The following is a 14,612-nucleotide window of genomic DNA, read 5'->3' on the forward strand; positions in this document are numbered from 1 at the left end:
AATGTTCATTACTTTATGTGCTTTATGGAGACATTCAGAAATTATCACTATGTGCAATACAATGTATGTCATAGTGTACAATGTATTGTGGTTTATTTTTTTTCAGCTGAAGGAATTTGCCAACTTTGACTTTGATGTTTGGCGGAAGCGCTACATGCGATGGATGAACCATAAGAAGTCACGTGTCATGGACTTCTTCAGACGCATTGACAAGGACCAGGATGGAAAGGTCACCAGACAGGAGTTCATTGAAGGCATCCTCTCCTCCAGTAAGTCTTGCGAGAGGATCCAATCTGGCTTGCAGGTGGTTTGAGTAAAACAATTATATATTATATTATATATATATATAATAAACTGGAAAATACAATTGTGGGGGGGTTGAGGGGAACGAACTCAATATACTTGAAAATGACTAAAACCAAATTGAACCTGTGTAGAAATAATAATGGACCTACATTCATACAGTTTATTGACTAACCAGCTCTCTAATCGCCACCGAAATGAATGCTAGACAGTCAGGGAGCGTTGAAAAACTGTGGATATAGGAAAATGTTTTGCTAATTTTGACAGCGAGGAAATATAACCAATTTGGCCCCTGGTCAAAATTACATTTAGCATCTTATCCAGAGCGACTTGCAGAATCAATTAGGTTTAAGTGCCTTGCTCAAGAGCACATCAGCAGATTTTTCATCTAGTCAGCTCGGGGATTCAAACCAGCAACCTTTCAATTACTGGCCCAAAGCTCTTAAATGCTAGGCTACCTGACACCCTGACCTATACCCTCACACCCCAGACGTACAGTGGGGGAAAAAAGTATTTGATCCCCTGCTGATTTTGTACGTTTGCACACTGACAAAGAAATGATCAGTCTATAATTTAAATGGTAGGTTTATTTGAACAGTGAGAGACAGAATAACAACAAAAATATCCAGAAAAACGCATGTCAAAAATGTTATAAATTGATTTGCATTTTAATGAGGGAAATAAGTATTTGACCCCCTCTCAATCAGAAAGATTTCTGGCTCCCAGGTGTCTTTTATACAGGTAACGAGCTGAGATTAGGAGCACACTCTTAAAGGGAGTGCTCCTAACCGCAGCTTGTTACCTGTAAAAAAGACACCTGTCCACAGAAGCAATCAATCAATCAGATTCCAAACGCTCCACCATGGCCAAGACCAAAGAGCTTTCCATGGATGTCAGGGACAAGAGTGTAGACCTACACAAGGCTGGAATGGGCTACAAGACCATCGCCAAGCAGCTTGGTGAGAAGGTGACAACAGTTGGTGCGATTATTCGCAAATGGAAGAAACACAAAAGAACTGTCAATATCCCTCGGCCTGGGGCTCCATGCAAGATCTCACCTCGTGGAGTTGCAATGATCATGAGAACGGTGAGGAATCAGGCCAGAACTACACGGGAAGATCTTGTCAATGATCTCAAGGCAGCTGGGACCATAGTCACCAACACACTACGCCGTGAAGGACTGAAATCCTGCAGCGCCCGCAAGGTCCCCCTGCTCAAGAATACATATACAGGCCTGTCTGAAGTCTGCCAATGAACATCTGAATGACTCAGAGGACAACTGGTGAAAGTGTTGTGGTCAGATGAGACCAAAATGGTGCTCTTTGACATCAACTCAACTCGCCGTGTTTGGAGGAGGAATGCTGCCTATGACCCCAAGAACACCATCTCCACCGTCAAACATCGAGGTGGAAACATTATGCTTTGGGGGTGTTTTTCTGCTAAGGGGACAGGACAACTTCACCGCATCAAAGGGACGATGGACGGGGCCATGTACCATCAAACCTTGGGTGAAAACCTCCTTCCCTTAGCCAGGGCATTGAAAATGGGTCGTGGATGGGTATTCCTGCATGACAATGACCCAAAACACACGACCAAGGCAACAAAGGAGTGGCTCAAGAAGAAGCACATTAAGGTCCTGGAGTGGCCTAGCCAGTCTCCAGACTTTAATCCCATAGAAAATCTGTGGAGGGAGTTGAAGGTTCGAGTTGCCAAACGTCAGCCTCGAAACCTTAATGACTTGGAGAAGATCTGCAAAGAGGAGTGGGACAAAATCCCTCCTGAGGTGTGTGCAAACCTGGTGGCCAACTACAAGAAACGGTTTTTGCCACCAAGTACTAAGTCATGTTTTGCAGAGGGGTCAAATACGTATTTCCCTCATTAAAATGCAAATCATTTTACAACATTTTTGACATGTGTTTATCTGGATTTTTTTGTTGTTATTCTGTCTCTGACTGTTCAAATAAACCTACTATTAAAATTATAGACTGATCATTTCTTTGTCAGTGGGCAAACGTACAAAATCAGCAGGGGATCAAATACTTTTTTCCCCCACTGTATACCCTCTTCACATTACAGAGCCAAGCCAAGCTGAGCTGCTCTGCGCTGGCCTAGTTACACATTCACCATAGATGTAACTATGCTGGAAAGAACAATGCGAAAATAAAATATCTGAGCCAGCACAGTACGATTCAGTTCAGTATGCTAGTGTGAAAATGCATTAAGAGTGTCAAGTTTCCCATAAATTAAAGAATTCTTACCCCTGTTTTTTTATTTTACATTCCAGAATTCCCTACCAGTCGGCTGGAGATGAGTGCGGTCGCAGACATATTTGACCGGGATGGTGACGGCTACATCGACTACTACGAGTTTGTGGCTGCCCTTCATCCCAACAAAGAGGCATACAAACCCCTCACAGATGCAGACAAAATTGAAGATGAGGTACTACTGTATATGTGTTGTCAGACCGTAAATCAGGGGTCCCCCAACTGGCGGCCTGCAGGTGGTTTTATTTGGCCCCCCAAGTTTTCTGAGCAAAAACATTGTATCGTTGTTGGACATAAAAGACTGTAAAAACACCAGTTCCCAAGTATTCCCACGCATAATAGAGAGACGTGATTGTATACAAATGCAAGCATGGTTTGAAATGATTATGTTTTAGTCAAATATTATAAACTCAGCAAAAAAAGAAATGTCCCTTTTTCAGGACCCTGTCATTTCACTGTTTCCCACGCTTGTTCAATGAACCATAAACAATTATTGAACATGCACCTGTGGAACGGTCGTTAAGACACTAACAGCTTACAGACGGTAGGCAATTAAGGTCACAGTTATGAAAACTTAGGACCCTAAAGAGGCCTTTCTACTGACTCTGAAAAACACCAAAAGAAGATGCCCAGGGTCCCTGCTCATCTGCGTGAACGTGCCTTAGGCATGCTGCAAGGAGGCATGAGGGCTGCAGATGTGGCCAGGGCAATAAATTGCAATGTCCGTACTGTGAGACGCCTAAGGCAGCGCTACAGGGAGACAGGACGGACAGCTGATCGTCCTCGCAGTGGCAGACCACGTGTAACAAAACCTGCACAGGATCGGTATATCCGAACATCACACCTGTGGGACAGGTACAGGATGGCAACAACAACAGCCCGAGTTACACCAGGAATGCACAATCCCTCCATCAGTGCACAGACTGTCTGCAATAGGCTGAGAGAGGCTGGACTGAGGGCTTGTAGGCCTGTTGTTAGGTAGGTTCTCACCAGACATCACCGGCAACAACGTCGCCTATGGGCACAAACCCACCGTCGCTGGACCAGACAGGACTGGCAAAAGTGCTCTTCACTGACAAGTCGCGGTTTTGTCTCACCAGGGGTGATGGTCGGATTTGCGCTTATCGTCAAAGGAATGAGCGTTACATCGAGGCCTGTACTTTGGAGCGGGATCGATTTGGAGATGGATGGTCGGTCATGGTCTGGGGCGGACTGAGCTTATCATTGCAGGCAATCTCAACGCTGTGCGTTACAGGGAAGACATCCTCTTCCCTCATGTGGTACCTTTTTTGCAGGCTCATCCTGACAGGATGACAATGCCACCAGCCGTACTACTTGTTCTGTGCGTGATTTCCTGCAAGACAGGAATGTCAGTGTTCTGCCATGGCCAGCGACGAGCCCGGATCTCAATCCCATTGAGCACGTCTGGAACTTGTTTGATCGGAGGGTGAGGGCTAGGGCCATTCCCCCCCAGAAATGTCCAGGAACTTGCAGGTGCCTTGGTGGGAGAGTGGGGTAACATCTCATAGCAAGAACTGGCAAATCTGGTGCAGCCCATGAGGAGGAGATGCACTGCAGTACTTAATTCTTATGGGTATGTGGGACGCTACCGTCCCACCTGGCCAACATCCGGTGAAAATGCAGAGCGCCAAATTCAAAAACAGAAATACTCATAATAAAAATTCATAAAACATACAGGTGTTATACATCGGCTTAATGCAGCTGGTGGCCACACCAGATACTGACTGTTACTTTTGATTTTGACCCCCCCCCTTTGTTCAGGGACACATTATTCAAATTCTGTTAGTCACATGTCTGTGGAACTTGTTCAGTTTATGTCTCAGTTGTTGAATCTTATGTTCATACAATTATTTATACATGTTAAGTTTGCTGAAAATCAACGCAGTTGACAGTGAGAGGACGTTTCTTTATATTGTTGCAGTCAATTTGCAGTCTAGAAATTAGTTCCGGCCTCCCGACCATCCACTCAAGAAAGAATCAGTCCACAGTTGAATCTAGTTGATGATCCCTGCCGTAAATCATTGGAACTAATGTATTACCTTCCCGCAATATAAATAATGTTTTTTTCTTTTGTAGGTTACACGCCAAGTGGCAAAATGCAAGTGTCCTAAACGATTCCAAGTTGAGCAAATTGGTGCCAACAAATACAGGGTAAGAGGATTTTGTGTATACCCTATACGTTACCTCAAGTGTTCAGTGAAACATGTGCTTTATGAAAAACTAATTTGTAACTTTTTTCATTGTCCCTTCCACGACCAGTTCTACCTTGGAAACCAGGTACATATGACAGGCTCAGGCCGCTCTTTGTTGTTATCTATGATGTGGTGCTGTGCCTAATCAACCCCTCCTCTCCTTTTTGTTGACCCTGTTTCTTTTCCAATTAACATTAACATTTTGCCAAGAGTCTTCCAAGACATAATCACGATGGAACTCAGAAGTAGATACACTAGACAGCAATCATTTTTTAAGACATTTCCATTCACTTGAAAAGGCTCACTTTTAATTTGTTTATTAGTCTATGATAATAATAATATCTATGTGGGTAGTTCCACCAGCATAAGTAGTTGGGATATGGGATTGGGTCTGGCTGGCTGGTGTGGGAAAGCAGCTGGTGCCTATAACTGGTGCAGGTGGAGGACCATTGATGTAGTAGCCTGCTAGGAATGACTGTGCGAAAAGTCTCAGCTTATGCCAAGAATGAAATGGCCACAGTGTCATAAAATGCATCTTTGTGTATATATAACCTGTACTGGTTGATTGTGCAGATAAAAATAGTGGCAGTAATGCTCTTATTTAGATAGGTAGGAAATAACCTTGAGCTTGTGATCATTTCTAAAACTAAAAATCAGCATGAAAGGCAGTCAAGGGTTATAATGCTTTGAAGTCCAATGCTCATTCAATTATTCCCTCTTATTTGTAGTTGCTTTTGAGTTTCCAATAAGAAATAATAGGTTTTCCAAGTTTTTACCCCTTCATGTGCTTTAATTTAACCGTTGGGCAGTTTGGGATTTAGAATGCTTTTAATGTGTGGTTGTCTGTTGCTTCTCTTTTATTTCCTGGGATTGATTTGTCTCAATAATGGCTGACATGACTTTGTATAACAGCTTTTTTTTTGTTCAACAAACATTAACTGCTTTCCCTTTAAAGATGTGCGAACACCTTTTCCATTGTTAGGAAATTATCTTGCTTGATTTTATTTTATTGAGTTCAAATGGGCAAAGAAATGCATGTTGCCGTACAGGATACATAACTGATATAAAATGAATGGTCCATTCACTGTCTGAAGGTTGACGGCTGTAAAACGGTTTGTTGAGGAGAATGAATAGCGGTATCTATGGGAAACATATATAGCATGTATTTGTAAGATTATGTGTGTCTTCTTCACCAGTTTGTATTCGTTTATTACTCAACATCAACTTAAACAATTCTTTTGACAGTTTGGTCTGGTTCACTGCTTACATGATGATGAGATAATAGCAAACAGGGACAGTCCAAATCTAACCCCCCAGCTACACGTTACAGTTTTGGAAAGCTGTATTCTGGTAAATGGGCATTCTTAAGCCATTTGTTGTGACTCTTTTTATTCTCCAGATCATTTTCCAATTCAATTCATCACTTTTACTGTACTTGATCACAAAATTCACCCGTGTCATTCAATCATTATGGGAATCACATAGTGCAAAGTTTGAATTTAAATGAGATTGTTACAATAGGCACCTAACTGGAGGCTCATCAATGTGTGGTCACGTTTGATTGTTTACACCCTGGTTGACTAGAGAGATGATAAGATGCCATCCCCCATGTTGTTCCTCATTGGAGCTTAGCTGCATTGGTTCCTCCATCAATGTCAATGCATCCTCTATGAATATGGTGGTTTGTACTGTAGTGATAGAAAGTGCAACTGTTCACGTTGTTGGTTTGCAGGAGATTTTGTCAGTTTTGTCTGTTTGTGCTATGATGTGACAATGTTTGATGGAAAGCATGAGGCCGTGATTGTTGTGTTGTCAAATCTGCTAACCCCATGGCCATATCCAACTGGCTGGCTTCTCCTGCAAATCCTCATCTTATGACGCTTGGCTGTTTGTTCACCCTCCATATCAGGCTTGTTTGAAGGCTTTGCAAGATACATGCAAACATCTCATAGTAAAGTTGAAAATAACCAAAATATCCCAAAAGAAGGTAAGGATAGACTGCAACACTATAGTGCTCCCTAGTGGTTGAGGATCAGCTCTTCAGTCTAATTCTCTTTATATTATACAGCCTGTTATAGGAGTTTCCAGTTGAAAATATGAGAAAATAAGTAAACATTCCAATATTAAATTATAATGACAAATTATTAACTTACTAATTCCATTTACTTGAAACCTTAATCATAAGGGATATATAACATTGTCATAACATTGATATTGACAACAGATGCCCTAACCAGTCAAAATACCAGTTGTTATATCATGATTATGACAGATGTATGTAGGCTACGATAAGCCTGTTGACAGGGGGTATCAAGTAAAGTGTTACCCATTTCACCTCAATTACAAATCAATGTATCCCAATTTCACAAGTCACACACCAATCCCACATTGTTGACAATGATGAATGCACTAATACATTCTGAGAAGGTTAAACCAGTTGGATTGACCCTTCATTTGTGTCTATGAGAATGAAACCTTGATGTTGTTGCTTTGTGTCTCAATCAATGGGCTCAGCTGAGCAACAAAAGAAAGAAACCAGACAGCAAAACCATCTTCTTTCGTCTAGTGATTATGTGAAATCCATTTTAGTTAAGTCATATTTCATATGTATAACTAGTCGTTATACTCTACAAGTCAGAAGATGCAATGTAATCAGGCAATCAGGCACCAACTCACAGTAGGATAAACTTCCTCCTAACAATCTCCAAATTGTAGCATCTGCTGGTTTCTGGTGTTGCACAGCTTCAAGTCTTGTCCAGTGTTGTTGATGCAGAGTAGTGCTGAGTGACTCCCGGCCTCATCTTCCTCTCTGTCCTCCCTCCTCCCTCTGCAGTTCGGAGACTCCCAGCAGCTGCGTCTGGTGCGGATCCTGCGGAGCACTGTGATGGTGCGCGTTGGTGGAGGCTGGATGGCTCTGGATGAGTTCCTGGTAAAGAACGACCCGTGTCGAGGTAAGGCACCAGACAGGACAGGGTAAACTTTATAAAATGTCATTCATTTTAAGAAAGGTAAATCTCTGGATTCGGTTTCACTCGTGTGTCACTTATGTTTTAATTGTCTATTTTTAGATAGCGGTGCTACAGCTGATTCAGTATTTATTACCATATGATTTGATGTTGTGTAATGGTTTTCACTCTGATTAAATGATATAGCTGGATAAGGCTGAATGTGGCATGTAGAGTCTAAGTCTGAGTGTGTGTCTGAGTGTATGTTGCTACTCTAGTGCTTACAATATCAGATCCTACTGCCATGCTTTCTGGATGGCTGGTTTTGAAAGCTTGTTGTCCTCTACCTGTCAAGTTCCTCTATTTATATGTATTTCAATTTTCCTGCTAAAAACTGCCTTCCTACGCCTTCCTCTCCAGTTCATCACCACGGGAGTAAAATGTTGCGCTCGGAATCAAACTCTTCAATTACTCAGTCTCCTATAGGTTGGCAACAAATCTCACACTTTCTCACCTTGCTCCATGAACCCCCCAGTGGTATGTGTGTCTGCATCACCGTATGTGTGCGGGTGTTAATGTGTGGGTGTGTGTACAAAATGGGTGTGTTGGAGTGCTCATTGTGAATGGCGTTCCCATAAAGCGACTCCACTCACACTCTCCTGTTATCCAGCAGTCTGTGGGTCTTCATGCATGCCGTTATTTTCTCTGAGTCACATCACCTGTTTCTGAATCTCTCTTTACTTACTGACCTCCAGGCTAACACCAGTTCTCTCTCTCTCTATCGCTCTCTCTATCTCTCTCTCTATCGCTGTCTCTCTCTCTATCGCTGTCTCTCTCTCTATCACTGTCTCTCTCTCTATCGCTGTCTCTCTCTCTCTCTATCGCTGTCTCTCTCTCTCTCTATCGCTGTCTCTCTCTATCGCTGTCCCTCTCTATCGCTGTCTCTCTCTCTCTCTCTCTATTGCTGTCTCTCTCTATTGTTGTCTCTCTCTATCTATCGCTGTCTCTCTCTCTCCCTCCATCTCTCTCTATCTATCTAAAAAGCAGCCAGTGGCTTTGTGCATCTTTTCTTTTTGCAGTGACGCTGACAATCACTGGGTTTCCCAGCAATTTACTATTCCCACCTAAAGGCTATGCTGGAGAGAAATAGTTACTTATATGGCTGATGTTCTAAGCCACTGGAATTCATTATTCATTTTTTGGGGTGACCATAGATTCTTCTACTCTGGTAGAGATTCATTGGAGAGAATAGTCAGCTAATATATATCTTTATTTTTGTTTTGTTTTGCGAGGTTGGGGTGATGGAGGCGTTTATTGATTTGTATGTGCAGAGTGAGTCTGTTGTACTGTACATTAAGCACTCTGTCCATATGAATCCTTTTCACAGCACTTTCTATTGGGACTGTTTGTTTTCAGTGAGTTTGCCAGTGTGGCTAAGTGATGTGAAACTGCATGTCCTTCATTCACACACGTTTATTTTCACAATAGTCCAATCACAAATAGTATAAACAACAACCTGTATTCATTTCAAATGGTCTGCTGTTTCTAAAAGCAGGTACTCATCATTCATTTACTCACTCCACTGAAATGAATTAGCTTCACCTTACTTATAATCAATCATACACCAACAACCATGCATATGTCTTACTGTATGTTGTCATATTTTACCCCCCAGCCAAAGGCAGGACAAACATGGAGCTGCGAGAAAAGTTCATTCTCCCAGAGGGCACCACTCAGATGATGGCAAGCTTCCGGTATAGAGGTCGTAGGTCGCGACCGTCGTCACGGGCTGCCTCTCCCAACAGGTCAAACTCTAGCCATAGCTGTCCGGCCCAACATAATAATCCAGCCTTGCCCAGCACACCCAAGGTAAGAGACGCCCTCAATCTGGGTAGCAGCTTTTGACTACATACTCCTTCTTCCACAGCAAATACATTTATTAACTTCACTGACAACAGAAAAAATTGGCTAATGACTTGTATTTAATGACCATAGGAAGCTAGTTGTATTTTAACAATTTTTACAGAAACGGTGTGTGTTGGTTTGTCTGCCATTCCCCACATGTTCCCAACCATATCTATTGTTTTTCATTTGTCTATTTTATCATTTGTTTATATATGTTGTTTTTTGTTGTCTGATAGATTTTGATCATTCCTTTCTTTTGTTATATCATAGCTCTTCATTTAGTCTACCTGTACTCCTTTTAGTTATTGATTTCTCCATCTGAATCCCTGTGTTTGTGTGTTTGACTTGCCATTATTCCCCCAGACTCCCCAACACATAACTCGCAATTATGATAAACCCTGGCTGACAAACAGCAAACCCTCCAGTCCTCTTAAATCATCAGACTCCTTTGAGAGCCAAGGTTCATCCTCTGAGGTATAGTGAATCAACAGGGTCTGGAACGCTCCAGAGCTCTGAACCTAACAACTGCTGCCTCCTACTATACCATCTAACTGAAATGTATAGTGTCTGAGTAAAAGGAAAAATGAAATAAAGTCGATTTTTTACACTAATAACTACTTAGCTAGCCCTACCCCTCCCCTTTGGCCCTAACTTCACAATAATTGAATATCTAAAGCCTGGCCAACCAAATATTGTTAACGGCAGATAAAGAAGACATTTTCTAAAGATCGACAACATTTTCATCCGTTCGACAGGAGTGGATTTTTTTCTTCTTTATCTTTCTTTGTTGCTATAAATGATGATGGGAATTGTGTTTTTCGAATAAATTATGATTGCCGAATACTTTTGAAGGTATGTGGGGCACGTGATGTCATCACATAGCTATAAGTTCCACTCCACATTTAAAGATGCACTATGAAGAAATCGCTCCGCCATTTCCTGGTTGCTAAAATTCTAATAGTCCGCCTAATTTCAGTTTATGTCACAAAACAAGCAAGTATAGTGGAGAGAATCATTTTACCATCTAAACTGCTGTGAAATATATTTTCCATAACAAAAAATATTATATTTTCAGTTGTTTGAAGCTGGTGAACAAAACCGAAAGTAAAAAACTCAAAAACTAAACTTAAGATCGGGAAGCATAGAAATAGCGCACACAGAACAGATCTTAAAAGACATTATTTCAATGATAACGACAGCTCTATAAAAAAAATGGCACATTGCAGCTTTAATTCTAAATGCCTAGCCTACTGCTTGCAAAATAAAAAATCTTTAACTATAAAAATAATGTTTTTCCTGAGTTTCAAGAATACCTGAATTGCTTCACCTTGCTTTTCTGATTGGCTGACAAGTTTTACCATCCAATTATTTCAGATCTACAGGAGTGCAAGTTTCACCATGGCACGGACTAGCCTAGGCAGCCGTGGCGATACGTTAGGCACATGAGAATTATTAGAATGTGGCAAATATAACTCATTTATTGCATTCTATCAGGAAACAGATAGGTTGAAAGGCATACAGTTGTCGCCAATTTATTAATGCACAATTTGCCTAAATGGGTAATGGAAACACTTCAACCACTACATTTTTATTCGACACTGTAGGTTCTTGCGATTTAAATATATTTTTTTTTAGGTGTGACGCCATTACAATCAGCAGTTTTTATCAACACAAGATAGTTAAATGGAAATGCACCCTAGCAGGCAATTGTTGCATCTATTTTCTATGCAAACTTTCTAACATCGAAAAAAAATCACTGGACAAGTTAACGGAAACATAGCTATTGACGGTCAATCAATTATCCCATGTCAGCTAACATTTTATAGTTTGCTAGGTAAGTTAGTCTAGTCAGCTATCTTAACCTTGTAGTAATCATGGTCAAATTACTGACCAGGCACCCAAGGCACGTGCCCAGGGGCCCTGACCTCCAGGGGGCCCTCGTTGATTTTGTTAGTCACTCTCACTCCGATATCATATCAACATGACATAAGTACTTTACACCACTAGCCATGACTTAAGTAGTAATTTAAAGTATTTTTACATAAGTCGTTTTTGTGTGTATCTGTACTTACTATTGATATTTTTGACAACTTTTACTTTTACTTCACTACATTCCTAAACAAAATAATGTACTTTCTACTCCATATGTTATTCCTGACACCCAACAGTACTCATTACATTTTGAATTCTTAGCAGGACAGGAAAATGGTCCAATTCACACACTTATCAAGAGAATATCCCTGGTCATCCCTACTGTCTCTGATCTGGGAGACTCACTAAACACAAATGCTTCATTTGGAAATGGAGTGTGCCCCTGGCTATTCATTAATAAATAAAAACAAGCAAATTGTGCCATCTGGTTTGCTTAATATAAGCAATTTGAAATGATTATACTTTTACTTTTGATACTTAAGTATATTTTTGCAATTACATTTCATTTTGATACTTAAGTATATTTAAAACCAAATACTTTTGCTCAGGTAGTATTTTACTGGGTGACTTTTACTTTAGTCATTTTCTATTAAGGTATTTTTACTTTTACTCAAGTATGACAATTGGGTACTTTTTCCACCGCTGGTCATAGCAAAATGTGTAGAACTGCAGGAAACAGGCATTAAAACTGCAAAATGTTCTCTCCGCCCCATGGCAAAATGAGTAGAATAGCAAGGAATTAGTTTCAAGACTGCTACATTTTCCCGCTGCCCCTTGTGTAGAATGTGTAGAATTGCAGAAAATGTGCTTTAAAACTGCAACATTTTCCCAAAACGTTATTAGCCTGATGAACATAGAAACTCGGCCTCAGTTTCTATGCTACAATGGTGAAATATTTTATACATCTTTAATAATGGTAATCAGAATGTGTTGTTATATGGCTGCGATCTGATTAATGTTTTTGAATTGTAATTTTATGATTACTTTCAAAAAAGCTTTTGTTTCAAGACCCTAAAAAGATATTGTTTACATTTCTAAATAAATAACCAAGCCCAGAAGTTTGACCACCCCTGATCTAAAGAGTCTGGATAGGTGTAAAATGTGTAGTGGTGGAGCTTCCACCACTACACAATCTCCCAGAATTGAGAAGGCTTACGCCTTACAGATCTGCTAGCATCAAAGTGTTAAGGCCAAAGGGGAGGTGTAGGGAGAAAATTGTGATTGAAGGGAGTACATAAGCTGTATATATGTTGTCTATTAGAGGCCCGATTTCAGTTGTGTTTTTTATTTAATGCTTTAAAGCACTAACTGGCGATCGTTGTGGAACATTCTCTCTGTTGTCAAAAACCTTCTCTAACTAACTCAAACTAAGAACTGACCCGCTGTTCTGTGTTGCATGTTGAACTGTTTATCTGTTAATCCACTGTACAAGTTTAGGTTGTTACTGAAATATCATACAGTACATCAACTTTTCATTCAACACAATAACCCCTTACATTGGATGTCTGTGGGATTTGATCAGATTTCATCAGAATGCCACATTGCATAACATGCTAATTAGAGAAGAATTACCAGTGTTTGAAGAGTCGATGTACTAGACTAGAGAATCAACTCAAACACAGTATCGTCTTCTTCTGTGATTTACCATTATGTACCTAGATATTTTTTTGTAAACATAGAGAAAAATGCTAACAAATGGTCTGTCTTTTGCAGAGCACTCCGATACAGGGAAGTAAACTGCGGCTCCCTGGATACTTGTCAGGAAAAGGTTTCCAGTCGGGAGAAGAGCAGGGAACCCTGATCAATGCTGCTGTGATGAAGGCACGGGGACAGGCGATAGGGTTTGGTGAGTAGAGCATCCTTTTGAAAAGCAGTGACTGCTTTCTTTCTGCTAAAGGGCTCTGCTGTTCGGCTCTGCTATTAAAGTTGCCAGTCGCTGTAACCAGACAATAACCGTACCGGAATCTTTTGTCCCCCAGAATCGAGAAGATCCGGCAGCCGACCTGGAAGTAAAGCAGGCAGCCGAGGGAGCAGCCGGAGGGGAAGCGATGCTTCAGACTTCGACATCTCGGATATCGCATCGGTGTGCTCCGACACATCGGAGACGGTGGGTGACACCAGTCGGGCTACACCCCGCTCGTCGTCACGTCAACACGGAGGCAAGCCCTCCAAAATCCCAACTCCTCAAAGAAGGTCGACCCCCAGCAAACTGGCCCAGACCTCCAAGAGATAGTCAGGGGCCTTGAGACAACCACAGGAGTCACGTTGCCCCAAAGTGACAAGAGAGACTGGTGTATGTGTTGATTATTTAAAGTCTTGTGAAGATGTAAAATATTCTGTTGAGATAGAAAAATGGTTTATTATTAAGTGAGAATGGAATGCCAATGGCCTTGTGTTTGTCTTAATGTATTTAATTTTCTGTGAATAATGTCAAATTATTATGATTATTTTATTGACGCTAAACCTGAAGAGTTTAAAGAAACTGAAAAGAAAAAAAACATGGAAGACCACACTGTATGGTCAACTAACAATTCTACACACTAATGAATGGTAAAACACGGCATTGTACTCGTGAGAGAGTTACTGAATGTTCTGTATGCTGACATGCGTGTGACAGACGGTGCATCACGCTACCCTGTGGGACACCTCAATTATCTATTATCTATTTAAAGTGCAATGATGTACTGCCAAAATGCATTTAAAGGGCAATACAATATACATGCAGCCTACCACATAGTAAACACTGCAAATAATGATGTTCTGACTGAGATGACTGTTGAAGGCAAGTTCACGCAGAAATCCCTCAATATCCAGGCTTTAAAGTACTCCACCTTACCTTAGGTAGTACTGTTTTGTTTGGTCAACTTACAGTGACGTGTGCCATTTTACCTTGGACATTGGCCTCCCCGGACCCTGAGTAGACATTCTTTAGTGCATTCGTCAGTGTATGGTTCATTTTGCTAGAGTGGAAAGGATCGCTGTTAACGTTTTGTAATAAATCTGCTAGCTGAAAGCTACCATGGGATACTGACATGGGTCACATACTTGTC

General features: G+C 41.1%; 1 protein-coding gene across 29 annotated transcripts in view; it reads left to right on the forward strand.

The window, feature by feature from the left end:
- The window catches only part of LOC106612695 (dystonin), a 189,989-nt gene extending 175,396 nt beyond the window's left edge, over positions 1 to 14,593 (forward strand). For 12 of the 29 annotated variants that reach the window (XM_014214222.2, XM_014214117.2, XM_014214126.2 and 9 more), the window contains 11 exons: positions 107 to 269; positions 2,588 to 2,742; positions 4,665 to 4,739; positions 4,848 to 4,865; positions 6,026 to 6,130; positions 7,614 to 7,731; positions 8,146 to 8,262; positions 9,401 to 9,594; positions 9,994 to 10,104; positions 13,276 to 13,408; positions 13,542 to 14,593. In XM_014214222.2, the coding sequence (XP_014069697.2) occupies positions 107 to 269; positions 2,588 to 2,742; positions 4,665 to 4,739; positions 4,848 to 4,865; positions 6,026 to 6,130; positions 7,614 to 7,731; positions 8,146 to 8,262; positions 9,401 to 9,594; positions 9,994 to 10,104; positions 13,276 to 13,408; positions 13,542 to 13,795 (1,443 nt within the window). In that variant the 3' untranslated portion in view covers positions 13,796 to 14,593. The remainder of the gene's footprint in view (positions 1 to 106; positions 270 to 2,587; positions 2,743 to 4,664; positions 4,740 to 4,847; positions 4,866 to 6,025; positions 6,131 to 7,613; positions 7,732 to 8,145; positions 8,263 to 9,400; positions 9,595 to 9,993; positions 10,105 to 13,275; positions 13,409 to 13,541) is intronic. The other 17 variants (XM_014214216.2, XM_014214247.2, XM_014214284.2 and 14 more) reach the window with 12 other exon arrangements.
- The last annotated feature ends 19 nt before the right edge of the window (positions 14,594 to 14,612 follow it).

Source organism: Salmo salar, chromosome ssa01, assembly GCF_905237065.1.
Source record: "Salmo salar chromosome ssa01, Ssal_v3.1, whole genome shotgun sequence".
NCBI classification, from domain to species: domain Eukaryota; kingdom Metazoa; phylum Chordata; class Actinopteri; order Salmoniformes; family Salmonidae; genus Salmo; species Salmo salar.